Genomic DNA, 25,325 nt, shown 5'->3' with positions numbered 1-25,325 from the left:
TTCAGTTCCCCACGTTGTAGCAAAGCTCAGTGCTTTGTCATGTTTCCTTCAAGAATTAGTGGATCCCTTAAAGGCTTGTAATCTTTTGTCTCCTGTCTGTGTGTCTTTACAGCACACAGCCCAAAGGAAATAAGGGGGGGGGGGACCGAAGAGAAGCAAATATGTTCAGGGAAGGAGTGGGAAGAACAGCCAGGAATTACATACCCATCAGTTTAATTTCACTTTCAAGAAAAAATGGGAACACAGACAATTCGCAGGCATCTAGGAGCGGAGACTGTGATAAGCAGCAGCCAATGGTGATTTGGCAACAACAAGTTGTACCACATCAATCCGATTTCTTCCCTAACAGGGCAGCAGGCCCTACGGATGGGACTTGGCAACAGACATTGTCCATTTTGACTTTCATAGGATTTCTGATACTTTTACATGATATTTAAGGCAAATTATCGAGGCATCACCTAGATTAAGCCAACAGGGAGTGGCAAATTGGTCAAATAACTTTAGCGTGGGTAGCGATCAATGGTTTGACATCAAAATGGAGCCATGCATCAGAAATGATTCATCTGTGCCCCAGGGTCAGCATCATTCTGGGTTTTCAGTGAAAACCTGCTTGACAGAACAGGACACGTTCACTGAGTCCACAGACCTTATTACACCACGCTCAGACAGACTGCCAGCTTGGTAGCAGACAGGCTTCAGACTGTTTTTCCATTTCATCCAGCTTATAATGACGGATCAAGGCACAATTCACTAACGCCAAGTGCAAATCAACATAAAGAGGAAAAGTCAGCTATACAGAACAGGTTGGGGTACATAGGCCCTGTGAAAACGCATTTAGGAGTTATAACAGATCGGTATCATCCTATTGCAAAAATGACAAATGCATAGAAAATGCATGAAAAGGAGTAGGATCTTCAAATAAATCAAGTACTCCTGCTGTTATCAAGGCTCGTAAGTCTCATCTACAATAAGGCAACCACTTTTGGATGCCCTGTATCAATTAGCCACATATGAGGAAAGCACTAGAAAAAAAATCAAGTGGTCTGAAAATCAAGCTCTATAAAGAAAGTTCAAAGGAGTCAGGGTCACAGAGCCTCCACAGAAGAATACCCAAGGATGAAACTGCAAAAAGTCACAAATATAAAGGCCGCTACAAATAGGTAAATCTACAACTAAGTGCAAGAAGCCACAAAAACACTTCAAGATCAATTTCAACATGATATCAAGGGGGAAAAAGGAGGGGGGGAACAGTCTAAAATAAGGACTGTAGTGCACTGGAATAAGTTTACATCTTTTGGTGAGGCTAGCATGGGAAGCTAGCATGGGAGATATTTAAGAACAGGTTAGAAAGATCAGGATTGACAGACTGCAGAACAAGGGCAAGAGGTTGATTAAGTACCCTCTTGAGTGAGTGGTCTGGTTATATGAAATCAAAAGGGACTGCAATGCTATACGTGTTATTTCACCGCTAACACAACTTGTAAGCGTTGTTTGGCTCCGAATCATCAACGTACTTAAACAGATGCCAGCACAAATAGCTCCAAAAGTTCCAATAAAACCGGTGGCTAAATCTGTGCTGCTCCTGATAGCGAATGCTATGTCCTGGCCATCTTTCCCTCACACACAACTGCCTTACAGGCCTGCTGCCAACTGCCTGGTAGCACATGAAGCTGGCTATGCCGGGACAAAGCGGATGCCACGTGCTTCGAGGGGTTCCCTTGCCTCCCCCAGCAATACCAGCAGCCATCCTGCTGTAAACAAAGCAAGCTGTGCTTGAGGCTGGGTCTCAGGATGCTCAACTAAGAGACCATATAAGCAGGATCCAGCTAGTAACTTGCTGAACTGAGACCAAAAAAGATCCTCTGCCAAGTATTCCAGCCTCACCTGCACTACGCATGATGGATTTTCATGGCTACAAGTTTCTTACCAGCTTTGTGGGGAAGGAGTATCTTCTCTCCTTCTTCACTGATGACAGTGCACTTCAGCTAACCTTGAGGTTTGTTGTTTGTTTTGAAATCACATTTTATGTATCATCTCACATTTAAAAAGCACTTTCTGATAGAAAATCAAGCACATCTGTTACAGACAGCACTGCGCCCAAGCTGGGTCACTCTGCATTTGCATTACAGTGCCAGCTAACCCTACGATGTTCTCCCAAAGGACCCCTACTTTTTTCCCCATGCATAGGACAGTTACTGCTTACTCAAGAGCAGGTGTCCTACACACCGTTCACAGCATATATCCAATGCAGTATTTTCTTCATGAAGTTCAAACTCTGCTCTAAAGGAGGAATTAATTTCTTCATTAGTTTTTCTATCGTATTAATTGTTACCACAGCACATAGCACTTCAAATTCTGATTAATTTTGGGTCCCCTGTTTGAAAGTACCAGAATCTGATTTTTCAGAATACTTAGTATTATGCAGCTTCTCCTGAATTCACTTGCAGCCAGAAGAGCAAAGCCCTGAAGCAAATCACACCTCAGATCTCTCCCATCAGGCACCAGAATGAAAGACCCAATTAATGACCATCTAGGAAAAACAATTTGCTTAAGGTCACATAGCAACTTCGTTAGGGAGGCAGGACCAGAATTCAATTATCCAGCAGAAGCACCCAATTGCTTTAATCACAACACCACCCATTTTCTTCTGACAATCCCTCTGGCTCCCTGGCTTCATCCACTCCAAATTAAGCCTCCATTCAGAAGACAACAGTTCCCTTCGTTATACAATTAACTTCTCTCTCGGAGATCCAATCCACCTTCTGAACTGAGGCAGGGGCTCCTTAGAGATATATTTATCTGGTTAACTAATACAAGGCTATATTAGTTATATATCTGGTGCATTAGTTACATATATCTGGCTAACTAATATAAGGTTAACTAATATAATCAACCACATTCAGGGAGAAGCCAAATTAAGACTACATGGATAATGTTAATTCTGGCATTTTCCAACTTATGACCAATGTTTCCAACATTATTGTTCTTCTATTGGTTGTGTGTACTTTACCTAGGTTTCTACCTACAGAAAAAAAGCAATTCTGCCATGTGGCAACCCATGCAAATTTTAGTATATTTGCTGCACGCCTCTGCCTTTTGCACAAATGAAACAGTTAAGACTAAGGGGGAAGGCGTAACTCCTGTTTGGGACACCCGGCAGGTTGTATGAATCAGACGTAGCTCCTCCTCGGTAATGTCTGCACAGCCAGTCCTCAGATCATGGCGTAACACAATTTCTCAGCTTTGACCAGTTCTGTTGGGATGGTGCCTTGTAGCGTAGGCTCAAAGCAGCAACAAGAGGCTCAAAATCTTTGAGGACGGAGCCGTCACTAGCTGAAGTTGGGAAGGCTGAATGCTGTTTTTGTAAAGGCTCCTTGGCTCCAAAGCCTCTGCTCCTGCAGCACTCAGACTCTGAGGCTTTACAAAGAATCACAGCAGGACACGAAGAAGAGAAGCATGCTTTTCTTAGCTCCTTCCTAGAACTATTTTTCCCATTTGGGCTTCAATTTTCCCAGAAATATCAGCCTAATGCAGACTCAAACAATACTTTTGGGCCCCGCTGGCTTTATCTGGCAAATTTATTAAAGACAAGGTCTTAATAATGGAAAGTATGAAGCAGCCTTGAACAAGGGCCTCCAGCCTCAGTCTATAAACCAGTCAGGCCTCAAATTGGCCTCCAGATCCTTGCTCTTTCTCCTACCATGCTCCAAGAAAAACATACTGGAAGTTTTACTTGCACGTTCTATCTGTTTTACAGCAATCATGGGATGGAGCTTCACCAGTAGTTGAATCTTAAACTCAGTGTACAAAATCATCTTACTCTCCTTTACTTGGGCAGCACTGGCCATTTTTTGTATTGTCTTGATTTCTTCCATAGCCCGTTGAGCAGCTGCAAAGTTCTGGGTATGAGTACTCCAGCATTCAAAGAACAACACCTTTAGCCTTATATGTGATCTACTGATGTTTTGATGCTTTAATAGCACCTGTCTTTTCCTTGATACAAGTATAAAACTTGGAAATCATTTTGATTTTTCTATTTTGACCATTCTTTTATCTTTAAAAGCCTCTACTTCCAAACTACTTCCAAATGCACGTCTGTGTGTATATGACACAAAACACCCATGTCACCAGAAATTTTTACACCAACAAATGCCAGTCTTTTATACAACTTTAATCTCTCCATGAACTAGAATACACGGACGAACTTCCATGTGCTCTGGGGATCTACCTTCCTCTACATACAGTGTCAGAGCTGTGAATCCACAGCCAGTAAAAAAAGATTCACTGATCTGGAAACACTGAACTAAAGAGCTTTAAGTGATTTCAAGCAGAATCACAGTTAGAGAGAACTGGATCTGCATTTGCGGGCAACAGCAAGGACAGAGCTGGCATATAGCTTGTGGCTACTAAAACAAGCACCCATGCAATAGCTGTTACTTGCAAGCATCTACTTCACTTTAGAACAATAAAAAAGAAAATAAAACTATAATCCTATTAACATCCCTAAAATTCACAACAAATGAACAAAAATCTGGGGGTATATTCCTAGTGTCAATCATTTATGCTACTTTAAACAAAATTGATTACTAAGGACAACGTAAGTTTCGAGAACAGTCTGTTTATTTTCTTTGGCATCCAACTCAAAACAGCTGAAGAGACTTGCCTAACAAAGTTAGAAAAAATTACTTCTATTATGAAAGTGAGTAAGCCTTACCTCAAAGTGAAATTCTGTTTGTAATATTATAACACTACCCATATCTCAATCCATAAAACATGAAACCATATAGATAAGTCTCTAAGAGAACTGTAGCACAAAGCCGGTGATAAATCTATTCGGCTTGGTCCTTCCCAAATTTAACAGTCACCCTGGAGAGAGGGAAAAGAACAGGGAAAAACCAATTCCCTTAAAATTTGCCACACTAAGAAGCCTTACAACATTCAATGGCTGTAGCCAGCACAGGGCAAATGGATCAGATACGTAGCCTTTGATGTTACGGCGATCTCAACTACAAATAAAGACAGAGTATGTAGGTGTCTGGGCTGAGATACACAATCAAACCGGTGGTTGAAATCTGATATGGAATCCAAAAGCCTGCATCAGTCCTTTGGAAAGCACAAGAGCTATTTGAAGATGTAATGCCAGAGTGAAAAGCCAAGTCAACGTGATAACCAGAAGGTAAATTGACGTCAACTGGAAATACACCCAGTCAGTACCAGCGCAGTAGCTGGCTCTGTACCATATACCTGGCAGATTGTTCCAGTGTAAGCGGCTTTGGAAGTTCAAGCTTTTTGACCAGCACAATTTGGAAAAGAAAACCAAGCCAAACGAAAAAAAAAAAAAACCAACCCACAAATAAAAAAGCCTCCCAGAAATTGTTAAATGATTTTAGGAGAGCATTGGAACCAAAGCTTTAATTCAGCCAAATGTTATCCATTGATCCGATGGACCAGCACGACGGACAGAAGCTACTGAATTTTGTTGGGATCAGGCATTAGGCCTGCAGAGAAAGGATTCACAATATTCACAGCTCAGTCGGCCCGAGCCTACCTAAGCTCATACGCTAGGTCATTAACCTGCAGAACAGTAGTACGCTCTGTGAAAAGGGCTATTTTTTTTTTTAAACATTTTATTCTATTTCTAGCTTGTATGATAAAGCTACTACTTTTCCCCAAAAATCTCAGAGGAGTCCGTGCAGTCAGGTAAATTCTTCATTCTTACAAGGTAGACAAGTTAAAATACTACACACTGAACTGGGAATATCAAATGTAGACTATTAAATGATTTCCTCTGCCAGATGTACACAATGTGCAGCCTTTATGGCCGTTCCTTTGGTCTGCTGGTGAGAGGAGGCAGCAAGAACTAAAAGGAGAGGTGCTTGCTGATCACACCACAAATGTTTTCTCTTCAAGCAGTAAAAAGGCACAGCCAGCCATGAGATACAAGATCTCTTCAGGAGTAAGTGGCCAAGGAGAGACAGGGCCTTCACAGGCATGATGGGGCTACCAGCACACAGGTATGACATGGAGAAAAAGGGAGATCAGAGAACACAGGACACGGTCTTGTAGTGGGTGGGAGGGAGAAGGGGAGAAGAGAGGAGAGAGAAGGTTGTTGCATGTTACAGGTTATTACAGGTTCAGTTCGGAAGAGGAAAGTGCTACCGCACTGGTAAGATGGGGCATCATTGGGCTGAGCCCCCTTGAAGCACACTGCATGGGAGAAGTCTCCTTTTCCAGCTGCAGAAAAGCAGGATTATCTGTTATTTGTCTTTCCTATGGTAGAAATGGCTAGAATGGGCTTGATATGGGACAATTTCAGTGATAAACCATCTAATGGAGAACTTACAGGCACAGCACTTAAATGTTTTATTGGACCAGATGTTTATAAAAGGCTAACCAGAATTTATGACAAATGTGATCAGTTCCAAGATCCAGATATCAGTAAATATTTTTTCTTAGTTTTGCTAACCCTACAATTCTATACTGTGCATATGCAAGAAGGGTATTCCCCCAAAAAAGCTTTTAGTGCCTGTATAATGACCTTTTCTTTATCTAAAGTAATGAGTTAAAACCAACAGATTAAGTGATTTAACCCAGAGACTCAGCATGGAATAACAGCGCCCATTCTCCTATCGCAGTTTTATAAAAGGAGCTGTCGAACCGCTTCCAAAGTCATTAACTCAAGAAGAGAGCAAGAGCCACGGTCTCCTCTTCCTCAGCTACCCATCAGGAGCTGAACACTCGTACATCCAGCTGGCTGCCCCAAGTTCCACGTGCAAATTAATGGCAGAGTCAAATCAACCACCTTATCTGACACTTTTCATTGTGTCTTTAATCCTTTTTGCAAAGTGAGAGGTACTGCGGTAATGGAATCAAAACAGGAAATGGGGACAAATTCCTGGAACAAATACAAGAACATGCCTACTGGATAGTATTCAAAACACAGAGGAAATAAGAGTTTAAGGTTAGCAAGCAATGTATATATACAATCTTCTTCCAGAAATACTTATCACCTAGAAAAAAACCTCTTTCCCTCCCCCAGAGCTATTTAATATTGACAAGCGAAAAGGCAGCATGAATAAGAGTTTCTATTCACTTTCTACCACCCAACCAACTACAGACTTGTGACATTTCAGAGAGTTTACATTTCAATTAAAGCTCCCAAAATACACACAAGTGCGGTGGAATTAAAACAAAGGCCTAGTCTTCACTATGAGTACAAAAGCTATTTTACCTGGAACTGCAGTTGTAAAATGACTATTTCTAAAGCAGTACGATCTTTAGTGCAGAGAAACAGATGATATAGCAAAGTGTCATGCACCTGTAGAGCTTTTTCAAACTGAATAAAAACAAGGTTTAAGAGGTTTAAAGCTTCTGCGTGAGAACACAGGTTACAATTCTTTCTAAGTAAGACAAAGATCATTCATCACTACCTCTTTTGTCTCCTCGGGGTCTGAATGATCCACAGTTACATACAAATCATTCTGCAGGTACTTCAGTGCACTAAGAGGGTCAGTCTGAGCTTTTTCTTCAAACCTGCAAAGAAGAGACAGAAGACATGAGCGCGACCATTTCCTTCAGGACTAAGTACTACTATTTCTACAAAGAGCAAAACCTATCAAGCGAAACTTGCAGCGAAATATTTCCAAATAAAACAATGTCAATGGCAGCTCGGCCTCATATTCGCTGGACTATGTGCTTTCAAGCCAGACTGAAACACAGAGGAGGGTTTTTTGGGGGTGTACAGGAGTTACAAGGGCAAAGTACTATGCTCTTACTAAAAATGTTCAAAATCATCTATACAGCAACTTTGCAATACATAAACATAAAACATTTAGTACAGTTTATTTTCCACAAATAAAGTAAGGTATGAGTAGCACCTCATGTGAGGAGCACAGTTCAGATACAGGGAAGCCTTGAGCACTCCAGTCCCAGGGTTATTTACATTCCGGACTGGGCAGAAGCGTAACTGGGAGTACAGGGATGGAGAATGCTCCCAGACAACAGAAAAAGGGACGATGGGGGTGAAACCCCCTGGATTCAATGAATACTGTGCCTTAATATCGCACCTTTGGAAAGAGCACATGTATGTAAAAATCCTGTGTGCCACCACCACTATTTTCTCATTTTCTTATAGCGAACAGAAACTCTAACTTCTGTGAATTCCCTGAAGAAGCTAATATAGCCTTCAGAAAATGATTCTGGGCTCAGCATCCTCAGTGAGCAGAGCTACTTCCCTGCAGCACTGAGTCGGGTGCAGAAGCCTAGAAAGGATGAGGTTTAAAATAATCTATTTTTCCCCCCTATCACCTATCCGCCAAGTGCAGTATCGCACTGTTTGTCATCTTCTGAATCACCAATATACAGTATTAAGCCTCCCCACGAAAACAGCTCAGATAACTCTGGATTCCAGAAAAGAGGACCCTAAAAAAACATGTCCTCAGTTATTTAACTGCCTTGTATCAACTGCCTTACAGGAACACAAGATATTTTATTCATAATATATTTCAGTTACTTTTAACAGGGTATAGCTTGTCAAACTGAAGGAAGTCACACTGAATAGATTTAATCATATTGTTATTTTTTTTATTTGGGTCATCTATGTGGTTATTTATACTGTAGTGGACATTTGTAGCCCAAATTTTGAAACTGTCTAAAGATGCAAGTCATTGAGCCAGCACGTGGAGCACAAAGACTATGTCTGTTACCTGATGTACACAACATTTTGGTAATTAAGCATGATTTCTTCCAAGCGTTCACATAGATTTTCTTAGATAATATTGTCATGGTACAGAGAGCTGAAGTACCTTAAATAAGTGGCACCATCGACACCTTGCTCTTCTATGCTTGGCCAGCTTGGCTCTGCTACGGCTGACTGGTACTAAACAAGTTAATAGGCCAAACAGGACTCCAGCTGATGCAGTGGATTTGCTGTATATGCAAGCCAAGTACCTGTTCTGGTACCTGGAGCAGGAGGGAGTGCAGATAATGGGCAGCCAAGCGACTCCACAGCAGTTCAGCTCCAGCCCTGAGAGGCACGTGAACTCCAGCAAAGCACCCGTCATACCAGTCCCTAGCTGGTCATGTTTGGCTCCTTATAATGGACCCCAATAAATGGGAGCATGGTGCATAAACCCCAAACCTCTGCCAGATGAAATGCAACAATATTTCCTTTGAGTGCAATTTAAGCAAGTAAAAACAATCCAGAGCTGTCTCTGGAGGCTGTACAGCTGCGTTTGCATACAACCACACGTGGGTTTAACAAGCTTCCCAGATTACTGGGCAAGACCTTTATTCGTTCTTGTAGGTGTTCACATCTATCGCGTGGCTAATCTGCAAAAGGCCTCATCCAACCACAGTGACTGTGAGTTAAGCACAGCAATTTGCTGCCTCAGAAGTAAAATACCATCAGTAAAAAACTACCTCCAGCCCTTGGCAGAACCTGATAACAAAGTATCCTCACCAAGAATGGAGGAGGAGTTATTTATTGGCTTCAAATAATTTGCTGGGTCTTGAAAGGCTGCCTCGCTGCTGCAATTTCTTGCCTAAGGCAATACCATAAGCTTGATTTTGAAAATCTCTTGCCCTAAATAGCAAATACAAGGCAGCTCTGAAACATCCAGAGTGCAAGAAGCATCACAGTGTAGCCGAATTCTGCATAAGTGATGTCTTTCAAGTGATTCTGAATGAGAAACTCTGATGACCTCACCACGGTTGAGTCTCAGATGTGCAAAGGAATCCAGCCCCCAGACTTCATTAGCATCCTTGTGAGCTGTTACTATCTCCTACCAGAGTGTTTCAGAAACATACTCCATTTCCTTGGGAGGTGACAGTACCAAAACACATGTTGATGAGCAGCAAGAGTGAAAAGGGAATCTAAAAATTCCCCATGACTCCCCACACAATAGCCAGATTTTTCTAGTTTTAGAATAGCATAGTAAAACCAGAATGAAGTTAATTTTGTAGTTTAGCCCTGCCCCACTGCTTTTTATTATTAATTTTTTTAAAAATTAAAAATAATCAAGAAACATGCAGACCATCATATAACCAACAAAGTGACATTTCCCAAAACAGTTTACAAGATATTCAAGTTTTAGCAACTTTAAAAAAGGACACTTTGGAAAAGAAAATTGCAAAACATTTTTTGTTTCTATACCTGTGCTTTCGTATGAGGTATTTGCAGTGTCTTAGCAGGTACTCCTTTGAAGGTCGACAGAGCTTCAGAGACCAGAAATCGTCTAATCTCATCTTTGGAGAGCAGGACTTACCAGGATTCCCTCCAAATAAGTAATGAACCTAAGCAAATGAGAGGCAGATCAAAAAGTTGATTGTTGGTGTACATCCACTAAACAAAGACTAGTTACTATGTCAGCATCTTTGGAGAGGTTTATTCTGGAGGGAGAAAACTCTGCCTTTTAGACAAGCTGCTGCATCTTATTAATAGCCTTACTTTGTCCCCTAGGAGATGAAGAAAGTTCTCTTAAACTGCTTACATTTTAAGATAATAAAAAAAGCTGCAGTGTTAGAACCTCCCTCTAGCAGATTCCCGAGATATTTATAAACAAACATCCACAAACCATGCGATCTTTTTCTTTAGGAAAAACCTATGAACATGTTAAATCCTTAAGTACGTAAGATACAGGCAGAAAAGAAAGATCTGAGCCAACTCTTGTTGCCCTGTTCAAAATACTTGATGCAAACAATACTCAAACTGATGGATTACCAACCTCTTCGCCAACCTTGTCCTCAAAGACTCCAAATTCTCACTGTCATGAGAGATGCTAAATTAAGGCACCTGTATTAAGCCCTTCTCTAATTTGGGGACGAGCAATTATACCCATATAATTGTGAGATGACTCCATCAATCACACATTTTCTTTGAAGAAGAAACATTTATGCTTCTAAGGAAGACTCGGGAAAAGGGACTTTGTAGACTAATGCTCCGGCACTGTCAGAGCACTGTTGGTGAAGCTGCACTACTAAAGCAGCACAGTTCAGATGAGCAGCCGTTTCCTTCAGACGGCGAAGACCATTATCTTCCCCAAAGACAAGGGCCACTGGCAAAGTAAGTGGCGAAGTCTCAAAGATGCTCAGGGTGACAACAAGCCCAGTCCAGCATAATCTTGGGAGATGACCAACAGGCCTGTGTCCCCACGTGTCCCATAAACTTTATAAGGCCTTAATTTGACTTGCAGAGAAAAATATTTCCATGGTCTTCAGAAGGGCAGATTTGTCTCACCTCAATACAGCAGCCTAGCTGCAAGACACTCAATACGCTACCTGGGCACAAAGGAAAGAGCTAATTGAATATAGAGTAAAACAAAAAGCCAAAACTGTAATCCTAAGAAGAACTGAGAAAGAAAACACCAATCTTGCTGAGAATCAGAAGTCACAACCATTACTGCGATTGTCTTCAGGAAAGAGTTCTAGCAATCCTGAGATGCCAGGCATGGAAATACTAAATATACCTGTATGCAAAATTCTTTTTTTTGCTCAAGGTAGCTCAAATGAAGTAGTCTTTAACAGCCATTTTAACAGCTAATTTCAGGATAAAACACCTTTGAAATGCAAGGCTAGACTTTCAGAGAGAGGCAAATCTCAAGAAAAGTGGAAGTGTTAAAAAAGGACTGTTTGTTTCTTCACTTTTTTTTTCCTTCACATCGTTTGGCATTTCAGACTCTGAACTGTTGATATTTAACATATCACAAAGGGTCTTCAAATACTGAGGTTCAAGAATTCCAACAGGCTACCTTTCTCCACAGCTTTAAAAATAATCACTCAAAACAATGTATTCTGCATCCCACTGATGTAGGCTCTCCTTATTTATATCAGAGGAGTTTAGAAAGGTCGTTTGAACAGAGGTTTCTAAAAATAAAGACTCTTCAAAACAAGTACATCAAACGGCTCTTCAGATAAAGCTGGGCAACTGCCATGATTTAGCAACCTTCACAGTAACTTCTAAAATACTACTCTCGGTCTCATGGTACCTTATACTTAGAAGTAAGCCATTAAAGGCAGAACAGTATTTACTGTTCAACATTAATGTCCATGATGAAGACAAACCATGCAAGTTCTCCATACGGAAGTTACACCTATCCCTCCTTAAAATGCCCCTTATCCCCAAACTTTTGGGCCAGTTGTGTTTCCCAAATATGAATAACATCCCATGGAACGATAACACTAAAGTATATTTGTCTTTTTCAGTTCAGGCTGTTTCAGACTAAAAAAAAAAATTCTAGAAAAAGTTTATTTTAATTGCAAAATATCCATGAAAGGTTAAATAAGTGTGTCCCAGTAATTTAAATTCATAGGTTAATGAAGGTATGGTAACCTAATCCATGGGTGTGTGCTCTATTGGTTAATATGCACAAAGCCCTAAGTTTACTGAGCAGTCATGTATGCTACAAACAATTTTAAGTATATTTAAGCATGAACGTGTCCATTAAAGTCAGATGGTGCTAAAGAATGACAGTTGCTTCTGACATGCAGGGCAAAGTAAGGCATCTCTGTTAGAGAAGATTCTTAACAGTGATTAGTTCGTTCAAACACACTTTCTCCTAGAAATGTTTATAACTATCTGTGACCATTTAGTCACTAACAGGTTATGAGATTAAGTCCCTGAAGACAATAAACAAAGCTTCAAGTGTTCTCAAGTATGAGAACAGCTAGGAGCTAGCCGCTTGACAACTTTGTAGAGGTTTAGTATATCCCATTGTCTGCATTTTGATTTCATCTAGGAGCTACCATGTCTACTTCACATTGACACAAAAAGTAGCTTAGCATCTTATTTCAAAAGATGATAATAAATTAAAGTTACTCATTAACCCAACATTAACAGTATACAAAAAGCTATATTCATTGTACCATCTTTGAAGAAGCAACTACACCGGAAGAGCAACAATACTAAATAAAAATCACCGTATATGTATCTAGACCCTCATACCTTGTGCAACTCATCGTACACCAGTTGATGAGCAAACCTTGGGCAGGGCTCCTCTTCCTGAAGGCTTTTACCCGGATTCTCTTTTGCTGCTTGGTCATTCTTGTAGACACAAGACCTGAAATACAAGTCAGTAAGTAATGATTAGTAGTACCTACAGGAAGCAGAAAAAGTTACTGAAAGGCTATAAGGTACAAATGACAATTTTGAACCGCTTGGCATATAAATACCAAAGATATATATTGTCCTCCATTACCCCATCCCCATTCTCAGCTCTACAAAGAAACGCATCAATTAGGGAAGGTATCTTGGCTGAACACAGCCCTCAATCACAAGCCAAACAGGAAAATATTCTATAAAATTTTATGTTATGAGCTTTGGAGGTATCTTTAGATGTTGCATTGTTTGCTAGCAGAATTGTCAGCATAAAGTATTTTTTCATTATGGAGAATACCATCTTGGACGCAGTAGAACTATAGGCCAGAAACTTAAGCAAAGCTAGTATTTCAATCACTGATTTCCAAGCAGACTTAAGTTGTTTCTTCCACCTGAAACCAGCTGTTAAAAATGCTGTTAAAAAACAGCGTTCATACCCTTCAAAGTGATTGGCCCCACATTAGAAGAGACCTTGAACACAAAAATGCAGCCAGCTCTGGGAAGGGGCAGTGGCAACCAACTACCAAATACCATACAGCAAATAGACGAGGAGATATTTTCTCAGAATACTGGCTCCAGCAGCTACCTCAAGTACCACTGCATGCAGCCTGGAAAGAGCTGATAGATCTAGCATGAAGACTTCTTCATCACTGTTCATAGAGTAGACCGGTTTCCTTAGTTTCTAATAACTAGTACCATGTACGCTGCTATTAACAACTTACATTTGACTGAATTTGCTGCAGTGATGATGAATCCTGGCCTTGAACATTTCCTACAGGAAAAACTTCTTATAATGGCTTGCTTACCCTCATCCCCTCCACCTGCCTCCAATGAAGAAGGTCACATGATTTCTCTCCCTCATTTGGCTTATTGCCGTGGTGTCTTTAAAGACTATGGGAAAAAAGAGTTCCCTCAAGGGAACTCAGTTGTCTTCAACATTACCATTCCATGGTTATAAGAGGTTACAGAGTTACCTGGGAGACAGGATTGTGTAGGATTGCTTTCTAAAGAAAGTCAGTGTGGATGTTAGAAATAGTACCCCTTTCATCGACTTACCAGCTGTTCCTCACAATGTCATAAATCCAGAAGGAATTCCTTACATTCTCTTCCCGCTTCTCCTTGTCTTTACTGAGCCCTGACAAGACATGGATTTCATTCAGTTCTGGATCAATGGTAGCCCTTTGAGTGAAACCTGTCATTGGAACTGACAAAAAAAAAAAAAGTTACACACTGAACACAACAGAGGATACAGAAAGGGATCCAAGCATCAGACAAACGCATTTCCCTTGCCCAGCAATTCAGCAGATTTTCTAATATCCATGGTACAAGCATGAGATTTCACATAACTACCTCTTAAGTAGTCTGGGATAAAGAGCGCCTTAAGTTCAACATCACTACCCAGTTGGCCCGTTTTCTTCCTTTTAATTACTTTCACCTCTTCATTTTTCATATAAACCCAAAACTTAGGACTGAGTGATCCCAAACTGGTATTTTCTGTGACCTCTCCTCCACAGCGATCACGTTATTTACCACAACTTAAAAATGAAATGGCACATCTCAAAACAGGAGGCGTGCAGAAGTCACCAAGCAAACAATTTGCTTCTCGCACGTGCCGTCCAAAGCAGGGTGAGAGGGAGGAGGAGAAGACACATCATCACCCAGAGGCTGACTCCTTCCCTGCTACGGACAAGTCCAATGCAAATTCTCTTCTTCCCTTCCGATTTGTGACTTCTGGAAAGCACAAAACCCATTCTGAGACCCACTGTTGCCTAGGGAAAGGCACAGGAAGAGCTGTTTGGGAGACCACCAGCTCAGAAACGAGGATTAAACTGGCTCAAGATAGAGTTAGATGATCCTTGTAGATATGAACGGAGTGATTTCGTTATTATCTCATCCGTAAAAGGAAGCACCGATTCCAGAAAGCTTAATTGCAGAAGCTGGGAAACTCAAAAAAATTCAAGATGAACTCAAGATTACACAGCTCACAACCTTGCACTGCTTCCTTTAGGACAAAGATGTCAAGGAAGTTTTTTGTATTTTCTAAATAGTTGTGGTATAATTACCAAGCTATTCTTCTGTTCCACCTTCAGATTTAGAAATATGGTGAAATACTGAGGATTCCAGCAGTTTTCATCATAATTCCCCGAAAAAAGGTCAGCAAATTTGTTTGGCAGCCCTTTTTGTTTGTTGTATAATTCCCCATTTCCTGTTTCCCTAGGCAACCATCCTTCCAAAATGTATTTGTGAAGAGCACGTGATCTTTGTTTACAGATCCTGTTTGTCTCATTTCTCTTTCTGGGTCAGTTTACAAAGGCTGGTAAAGGTTCCTGGCCTTCGATCAAGATTTTGGCATGAAAAATTCTCACAACTCTTGTATTTTGCAAATTCTTCCCTGCAATTAACTATAAACTGCACACACGGCCTAGAAAACAAGCCCTACGCTAATAAACCATTTAATATTGCTCTTTAAGAACACACAAAACGTTATTTTGCAAGCCCACTCTGTAATAGGTTTCAGTCTCCTACTTCAATCTTCTCATTTGGTAGGCCAGGAAAGTATTATATATCAATTAAAAAATTCTAGGCAGCATTTAGTTTTCTACAGTTTAAGCCCCTACCGAAATGTTCAGCAACACCAAAAAACCCAAACATTTCTTAAAAAAAAAGTTTACTTCTTACATAAACTTAAGTAGAAACTGAAATATATTCAGACAATTCGTTCTCAGAGTCCTATCGACAACGGTTTTACAGAAAAGCAGGAGGTGACAATATGGTTTTACGGAAAAGCAGGAGCCGTAGCCTTTGGAGCCCTCATCAGCATAAGCCTACCTATTTTGACCTCCAGTTTTGCCACAGAGTTTCAAATGAAAATTAATCCAGTTTATAAGCAAATGGGTGGCAGAGCAGAGAAAAAAAAGCAGGGAACAATGCTGGCACAACAACTACATACCTTGTCTTAGCTGCAAACCACAAGGAAGTTTTTAAATAAGACTAATGAGTACTGTGAAAGTCACCCAATAAGGAAATTGAGAACAAAAAGACAATTGTATACTAAATATCATTAATTTTTTTAAAGTATCATGTAATTTGTGTGCTTGCATAGTCAGGGACTGAATTATTGACTCAAAAGGATTAAATTCAAGGCATATTTGAGACATTTCTGGCAGGAGAGCCATCTGAATTTGATCAGCAATGCTAATGTACGCGGAAAATGTCTTCGCAACCCTATCTGCTGCTTTGAACATCCGAGACCATGCCGGGTTTTTAGAAAAAAAGCATGCAAATCTTCAGAGCATTAATACCTCAGGCTCATTGAAATGAAAATTATTATAATCACGAGGAATAGAGTTGCTATATTACCACTGATACAGAAAGCGTATGAAACTTGTCTATGGAAGTCCCATCCCTCCTCCTGAAATGTTGTTAAATAAATGAATTTTGTATCTAGTTTATGCTCAATTTCCTGAAGCTGAAATTATTATTTAAATAATGAAGGAGGGAAAAGCTGCCAAAGTTCAGTGCCTCTCTTTTTTTTACTCTCGATAGTAAGAATAGGATTTAACCGCAGCAACTGCAATCAAAACCAAATTCAAGTCAAGTAATTTCAGGCTTCCCTCAGTGGTACATCAATCTCTTCTTGAGACTGTTTGAAATGCAGAATGCCTAGAAAAATAATATATCCAAAAATATATATCCCTACATTTAATAGGGGCCTAAGATGAGGAGCAACTTACATAACCTCTTCTACCTACCTAAGCAACTGTGAAGAAACCATATTTAAGCAGTGCCTTAGGCTAGGCAAAGTTGACATCTAGTCTTTTGCAGAGGAAGACCAAGCTAGAAAGTTAGATGTAATATGATTAAAAAAACCCACAGGACAACACAAATTTGGTAAACAAGTCCCCAAAAATAATGAGGAAATAAGGCAAGGTACTACACAGTAAGAGGGAGATGCTGTGATATGTTAAATGCAAGAGAAACGTCAAAAAGATGTTTACCAAGGAAGTCTGACCCTTGACAGAGAAAAAGGCTACAAAAAATCGTTGTGACTGACAAACACTTCCACTAGGGGGTAAGAGAGCTTCATGATCTGCAAGTGCAGCGGACTTGCAGTAAATGTTGGATACAATTCAAATGATTGCGGTCAGCATATTAGAGAGGGACACGGGCTGTAAACTTGTGAAGAGTACTTGTGATATTTACCTAACAAAATGTACATTGGGAAGGAAATTTAATTCTCCATGGGAGACAAAACTGAACCTGTGACAGTAACCGATTGCTTAGAATGTATTTTTTAAAATTTTAAGACTCAGGAGTAAAAAGTCATAAACAACAAAGGGTGGGAATCAGACGTGGGGACACCAGTGCACTTCAAGAACTATTATTTGCAATGTAGTAGATCCAAGGGGTGCATAAAGTAGTAAGGACGGCTCCATGGAAGTTCCCTTGCTCTTCTGCTTCTTTGCATAAATGTAGATCAGCTTTGGAGCAAATCACCGATTTCACACCATTCAGAGTGCCCCTCGGGCCCGGGGATCGCTCAGGGCAGCTGTGGGCAGCCAGCTCGAAGGACATAAAGCAGGGACTGAGGACTTAGCCCTGGTTGTTTCGAACACGGCACTGGCCTGTCGCTATGCGATATTAACTTGGCAAAGGGAGGGGCCCCTCTACACATCAAGCAACTGATGCTACGTGGAGTAAGTGGGTCGCACTGATCACGCAACGGGCTCAAATAAGAAAGCCCAGGCGCCCAGGAATCTTGAAAGTGATCACGGACTGGCCAAAAGGCAAAGATTTTGGAATATCACCAGAGGAGGAGGTGATGTGTGCTGAGGAGGCCCCAGTGTATAATAAACTGCCAGAAAATGAGAAGCAATATTCCCTGTTCACTGATGGGTCCCGTCATCTTGCGGGAAAGCATTGGAGATGGAAAGCTGCTGTGTGGAGTCCTATACAACAAGTTGTAGAAGAAGAAGGAGAAGGTGCTGAAGGAGAAGGTGAATCGACTCAGTTTGCAGAGGTGAAAGCCATCCAGCTGGCTTTAGATACTGCTGAATGACAAAAACGACCAATGCTCTATCTATACTGACTCATGGATGGTGGCAAATGCCCCGTGGGGGTGGTTACAGCAATGGAAGCAGAACAACTGGCAGTGCAGAGGCAAACCCATCTGGGCTGCCGCATTGTGGCAAGATATTGCTGCCCGGGCAGGGAACCTAGTTGTAAAAGTGCATCATGCAGATGCTCACGTACCCAAGAGTTGGGCCACTGAAGAACATCAAAGCAATCAGCAGGTGGATCAGGCTGCTAAGACTGAAGTGGCTCAGGTGCATCTGGACTGGCAACACGAGGGTGAATTATTTCTAGCTTGGTGGGCCCATGACACCTCAGGCCATCAAGGAAGACATGCAACATAAAGATGGGCTCGTGACCGATGGGTGGACTTGACCATGGACACTATTGCACAGGTTATCCATGAACGTGAAACATGCTGCAGTCAAACAGGCCACGCGGTTCAAGCCTCTCTGGCATGGAGGACGATGGCTGAAATATCAATATGGGGAGGCCTGGCAGATTGATGATATCACACGCCCACAAACCCACCAAGGCAAGCGCCATGTGCTTACAATGGTGGAAGCAACCACCAGCTGGCTGGAAACACATCCCGTGCCCCATGCCAGTGCCCGGAACACTATCCTGGGCCTTGAAAAGCAAGTCCTGTGGTGACATGGCACCCCAGAAAGAATTGAGCCAGATAACAGGACTCATTTCCTAACAGCCTCATAGACACCTGGGCGAAAGAGCATGGCATCGAGTGGGTATCACATCCCTATCATGCACCAGCCGCCGGGAAAATTCAACAATACAATGGACTGTTAAAGACTACACTGAGAGGAACGGGTGGTGGGACATTCAAACATTGGGATACACATTTTCTAGGCCACCCAGTTAGTCAACACTAGGTGATCCGCCAGTCTAGCTGTCCCTGCCCATTGAAAACTCTCACATACTGTAGAGGGGGGTGAAGTCCCTGTAGTGCACATCGAAAATATGCTGGGGAAGACATGCTGGGTTATTCCTGCCTCAGACAAAGGCAAACCCATCTGTGGGATTGCCTTTGCTCAAGGACCTGGGTGCACTTGGTCAGTAATGCAGAAGGATGTGGAAGTCTGATGTGTACCTCAAGGGGATTTGATTTTGGGTGGGAATAGCTGATGATTTGAACTGTATAACGTTAATTTCTACATAATACTGTATGTCATCACTACTGTAGTTGCTACATACCATATCAACGGTGTTACAGTACAAATCACCCAGATTAATGAAGAATGAACTTTGAGGAAACTGAGCAAAGTGCAGCGGTGATGGAACCAGGACTGGCTTCAGCATGCAACAATCCAACACCACACACCATCTCTCCTGCCCTGAAAGACTGTTAAGACAGATGGAGCCCAAAGTCATGGATAAATGAACTCAACAGACACTCTAGAGGGATGGCTCATAGAATAAGGGAATTATATCTGTGTGTATGTATGTAAAGACAGGAAAAGTGGTGGTGATTAACTGGGATGTATTGAAAGTGTGGGACCTGGGCATGATGTAGATGATATAGAGTAAGGGGTGGATATTGTCCTGGTTTCGGGTGGGACAGAGTTAATTTTCCTCCTAGTAGCTGGTATAGTGCTGTGTTTTGGATTTAGCATGAGAATAATGTGATAACACACTGATGCTTTAGTTGTTGCTAAGCAGTGCTTATACTAAGCCAAGGACTTACCAGCTTCCCATGCTCTGCCAGTGAGGAGGTACACCAGCAGCTGGGAGGAGCACAGCCAGGACAGCTGACCCAAACTGGCCAAAGGGATATTCCATATCTTATGATGTCATGACCAGCATATAAAACTGGGGGGAGATGGTCAGGGGATAGTGATCACTGCTCGGGGACTGGCTGGATGTCAGTCGGCAGGTGGTGAGCAGTTGCATCGCTTGTTTTTCCCAGGTTTTGTTCCTCTCTCTTTGTTGTTTTCCTTTTCATTATTATTATTATTATTATTATCATCATCATCATCATTATTATTTCAATCATTAAACTGTTCTTATCTCAACCCATGAGTTTTCTTTCTTTTGCCCTTCCGATTCTCTCCCCCATCCCACCGGGAGAGGAGGGTAAGCAAGCAGCTGCGTGGTCCTCAGTTGCTGGCTGGGGTTAAACCACAACAGCTCCTGTGACGATACATTACTGATTGAAGACGAAAAGCTGTATAGAGACATTACTAAACACAATACAATCCCAAAAAGTCTAGTAGATGGTAAATGCTTTTCTTGTGCCACTGAGTTTTTTTCCCCATAATCTCATTAACCAGTCCAGGGTAGAAGGGCAGTAACTAATTGAAAATAAGAGGTCTGAATCCTCTCTCCAGAACTTAACATTTTCATTTATTTTTATATAGCAAAAATGAAAAGCTCATGGCCTCAACATCTGAAAACAATATTCAGCCGCACAGGCCTTGAGTTAGCAGCCAGTTACATAAACAAGTAGTAATTCCCGAGAAAGCTTCGATAAGATGCTGTGTAACCCTGTACAATATAATTTCCATTTAAATATAATGCATGGGAAAAGCTTTTCTACAAAAGTGACACCTAATCATGGAACAGGTATGTTCCTACTACCACAGTCCCTACTTACAGTCATTTATTTGATCACAGTGATCATTTCAGCAAGCTGAATATTTTTTGGCTTGTATGTGCAAACAGCTACAGTTGTTTCAAGCACAACGGTGGCTGCTGCCAGTATCTAAGCAAGAAAACAGAGCTTTTACAGAGGCAGAGTTTGCAAAGCAGTAAATCAGGAGTTCACAGATGTGGTTCTCGTAGTACTAGACAGAAGTTTGGAAATTAAATCTCGTCTCTCTCACTTCAGGGGATACTATAGCATGTTTTTAAACATGCTTTGAAACACAGCATTGGCAAAACGGTGACAAAACTTGTAGTCTGCAGACCACTTCTGAAGGATTCGTGAAGGATAATTACGGGAAGCAAGTTCATTGGCAACCTGTTAGTGCCACCTAAGTTACGAAACCCTCAGAACACGTTACTGCTAATCCTACTACAAGTGACTTGCAAGTATCCTCCCTCCTTGAGATGCCTCGTGATTAAAAAAATAGGAGAAAGCTACATCACATGGGTATTGCTGTTCACCAGAACCTGGCACCTCCCTGATGGATTAATTTTAAAGAAGTGGTAGGTCAGCAAGTTACTCCATACCACTACTTGTAATCCATATCAAACTGAAGCAGCACCTCCCCTGAACTTTAATGGAGCAAACCTTGATGAGTGATAGAGATAGCATGCAGGCCAGCTGTTGACACAGCAAGATAATGATTATCCTCTTGGATTTTTCATGATGAGACTGCGTTTGGCAGTCAGCCAAGAAGGAACTAAGGAAACCATTCGAACAGTTTGGTTGTCATGTTGGAAAAGCAACAACGTGATGTCCAACATTCAGTTCTCTCCCAAGCAACATGAGATTTTGGAAAAAAACAGGCCAGTTGATATATCTGAATGGAATTCTGCTGCTACGACATCTCTGTAAAGCATCCTTAGGATTTGGTGCCTGCCTACTGCCCTCCTCACCTTCATCGTAGGCGGAAAGGATTTTGATATTCGCTCAGAGAAGCACCTCACAAGATGAAGAGCACTTAAGGTCTCTCACAAAACAAAGTGCTTCCATGGCAAGAGACACACTGGCCACTGGCAAGGCAGACCTTAAACTGAACAAGGGCAAAACATGTCAGGTGTCACAAACAGACGATCAAAATGAGACATTCAGACTGCTTGCCTGAGCTGGATCCTGGCCATGTTGGGCTAGCTGTGTTTTCTATTTTGATTACTGTTTTTCCAACATCATCTTGTTTTAAATCAGGATTTCCTGGACTGGGCTGTGTCGCCTCTGTCCGTGGTCCTTACCCATGAAACCTCTGGTCTGTCAGGTGCACAGTTCTCTATCTGGAGGGAGCACCTGCCCCAGCAAGAGACCCGGGAACTTTACCAGTAGCTAAAAAAATATTTGCAGTTCGCCCATAAGAACTACTTCACCACTAAAAGGAGCCACATGAACACGCAAGGCTTGTTCTCATTCGACTTTGGAAGTTACTCAATGCCAAGGGATATAAGATGATCTTGATTCTCTTGCAGAACAAAATTCTCCTTCTGATCAACAGCTCTGACACACCACCTGAATCAGGGCCAAAAAGGATTATCACAGGAACCTTGACCACAAGTGTTCCCGTTACCTCCCTTAGACCCGAAATGACCGCCCGTGATTAGTCATGGATTGTGTGCTAAGCAAGCCAGGCAAGCTGTCAGCATAGCCTTTTGAAGACATCTGATACCGGTGGCATCTCTAGACCACGTGTATGCTTCAGAGAGACGCTCTGGCATATGCATGTTGGGTTTGGGTTGGTTTTTTTTGTTTGTGTGTTGTTGTTTTTATAAAAAGTAATTAAAAGTATACGACTGCTCTAAAAGGGTATGTCCATCGACATACACATTTCTGCCTCCCCTCCAACCACAGGCTCTATTCAACTGTGCTACACGTCCTCCAATTTGTACCACTGCCACCCTTCTTCACATCCGACTCATGATCACAGTTGCCTTCTCTTTTCCTCAGTCCCATTTTGTCCATTCTCCAGCTGAACTAACAAATTTCTTGCTCTTAACAGTTATCCCGCAGCAGAAAGATAATGAACCCTAATGGCCTAATTTCACTGCAGTGGCCTCCTTTGACAGCAAAGAGAAAGCACCAGGTTTTTTGACGCAATGAGCTGGAGAAAGCACCCATGCTCACTGGCAAGTGGCATTTGCCAGACGTGAAGAGTCGCAAGGTTTACCCACATTCAAAGTCAGGAGACATTTTTAGAGGGAAAGCTATGTGCAAACCCATCTTTTAGAAAATGTACCTTGGTCAAATTTGAACTTTTCCCAGGAATGAAAAAAACACATCTAAACTTGCCAAAATTATTACTCTTTACTCCCAACTGAGAAAATTGAAGTGATACTTATCACCCAATATTCTCTCAAACACATCACCTATACAAGGAACTGGTTCCAAGATCAACATCAAAAGCACAAGTAAGAGCAAAGAAACACTAAACAGTATAAAGATCTCATCCAGAAGATGAGAGCAGCAAAACCAACATATCATTACCATAGTTTTCTAGCATTGCAACAACTCCATATAACTGATAATCCTTAACTATCTGTTTTACTACTTTTTTTAAAGTCTTCTCACTACTCGAATGGAAATTTTAAATAAATGCACAATTAAGTTGTTTTACAAAGGGTAAAAATCAAAATAGCTCAACTAAGAATAGAACCAAATGCCACATGCGAGCCAGGAACAAAATGTAATCATGGGACTTTATAGGAACATTTAGGTCAGGCATCCTCAACTTGACTCATCACACCGAGCAGCTTAAAACTTCACAGCAACCAGTCAGGGAATCACTTTGTTCGTACAGATCAAAATGGTGTATCACCACCTAACAAGAGCACAATAAAGACTTGATTTTTTGGGGGTGAAAATAGTGCTGTCAGCATTTGCTGTCTGGATGTAACAAGCATTTTGTTCTTCTCCTGTTAAAATGCAAATAATCCTAGCATTTTCTTTCAAAAGCAAGGGAAACGTTCAAATCTGTTTGTTTACCTTCTATACACAGGAGAACAGTAAACTGAAAATCTACTCGCGAATTATTTCCAATGAGTCATTTTCTTACAAAGTCTACTATTCACCACTTCAGGGCCTGAGGGAATGGGGAGGAGGGCTAAATATTATAGTCTTATTTGCTTAACCGAACCTTGCAGTGAATGTACTTGCTGAGAAGCAGAGCTCTGTCTTCTCCAGCCGTAAGGCAAGCTCGGTATCTTTAAATCTCAAGTAGACACAGGTGTCAGCTTAAGGCCACATGTTTTAAAGCTCCTGGCTATAAAGTAAGGTAGTTTTAAAAAAGCAAAATGGCAGAATGCTAGCAATTTCACAGGAAAAAAAAAAAATCAATTCTTTAAAAGCTCTAAGGACAACAAACAGCGCGTGGGTGTGTGTAGAGCAGCATCAGGCAACATGCAGGCACCTTAATAAAGGAGATTATCAACAATACAAGCTGGATCTTTCTTGGAAGCACTCAAGTAAATAAATGACTCCAGAAAATAAGAGCTTGGGTACTCTTCTCTCTCATTGGCATAACTAAATTAATGAGCAAACAATAACTCATAACCATCAATAATTCACTCCAAAAGTTCAGCAAAATTGCTCGCTAAAAATTAAGCCTGCTCAAAATAAGGAAGGCAGCCTAAATTCAAGATAAATCAGCTTCCTGGGATTTCGGTAACTGGAAGAAGAGAAAACAAGATCGGGACTGAATATACATAATATGAGAAATATCCATAACTTCTCTCCTATAGTAGTACACACTGCAACACAAATTTCCACTTCTGAGCTGTATGCTGAAAATCAGGATATATGTAACACAGGAAAATGATGTGCTTATACGTGCACAAATCCTTTCTGGAAAAAAAGAACATTCTTCTCTACGTCACTTGAGGAGAAGAGGTATAAAATAAGTTCTTTATGGTTCTGTTACGATGCCTTTTGGGTGTTTTTAAAGGTTTATGGTATACAGAACTATGCCTGGTGTATAAAGCTCCAGTGGTATGAACCAAACAGGACTGAAGCCTTGCTCCCTCCTACCTTTTTTTGCCCCCCGCTGATAATTTAGTACAAGAATAACAGGACAACGGGTCTCACCCTTCTAGTCAGCTCCTGCCAGGCAAAATAACCTCTGTCCCTCCACTCCAATTCTCTGCCTCTGAGCATCTTACCTGCCTTTCTGCATCTCAAACCAAGCAGATTATTTCTATTTTATGTCATCTTTCACTTGGTGAAAACTAGTTTTTTTTTTAAAAAAAAAAAAAAAAAAAGGCTTTCTCCTTTCCTGGTTTAAAGAAAATTATTTTTTCAGCCTTTTTTTTTTGTCTTTGCTGGAGTTTCAAAGGAGATATTTTTAGTTCTTATTTTGCTGTTTTTTTTTTTCTTTTGAGGGGCTATATGGTTTCATGCATCAATTATTTGTATCGTGCTGAAGACTGTGAGAGTCAAATGACAGGAAGGACAAAAGAGCTGGCATAAGTTTACCCTATATACTGTGGACTTCACTTGGGTACGTAGGGCTGGTTAAGG

General features: G+C 41.2%; 1 protein-coding gene across 3 annotated transcripts in view; it reads right to left on the bottom strand.

The window, feature by feature from the left end:
* The window catches only part of MKLN1 (muskelin 1), a 104,209-nt gene that overhangs the window by 8,191 nt on the left and 70,693 nt on the right, over positions 1 to 25,325 (bottom strand). For all 3 annotated transcript variants that reach the window (XM_082310450.1, XM_082310451.1, XM_082310452.1), the window contains 4 exons: positions 14,150 to 14,297; positions 12,941 to 13,055; positions 10,154 to 10,293; positions 7,431 to 7,533 (listed from right to left, as the gene is read on the bottom strand). In XM_082310450.1, coding sequence (XP_082166576.1) covers positions 7,431 to 7,533; positions 10,154 to 10,293; positions 12,941 to 13,055; positions 14,150 to 14,297 — 506 coding nt within the window. The remainder of the gene's footprint in view (positions 1 to 7,430; positions 7,534 to 10,153; positions 10,294 to 12,940; positions 13,056 to 14,149; positions 14,298 to 25,325) is intronic.

This window comes from Platalea leucorodia, assembly GCF_965183815.1.
Source record: "Platalea leucorodia genome assembly, chromosome: 4".
NCBI classification, from domain to species: Eukaryota; Metazoa; Chordata; class Aves; order Pelecaniformes; family Threskiornithidae; genus Platalea; species Platalea leucorodia.
This window is presented reverse-complemented; position numbering and strand designations above follow the sequence as displayed.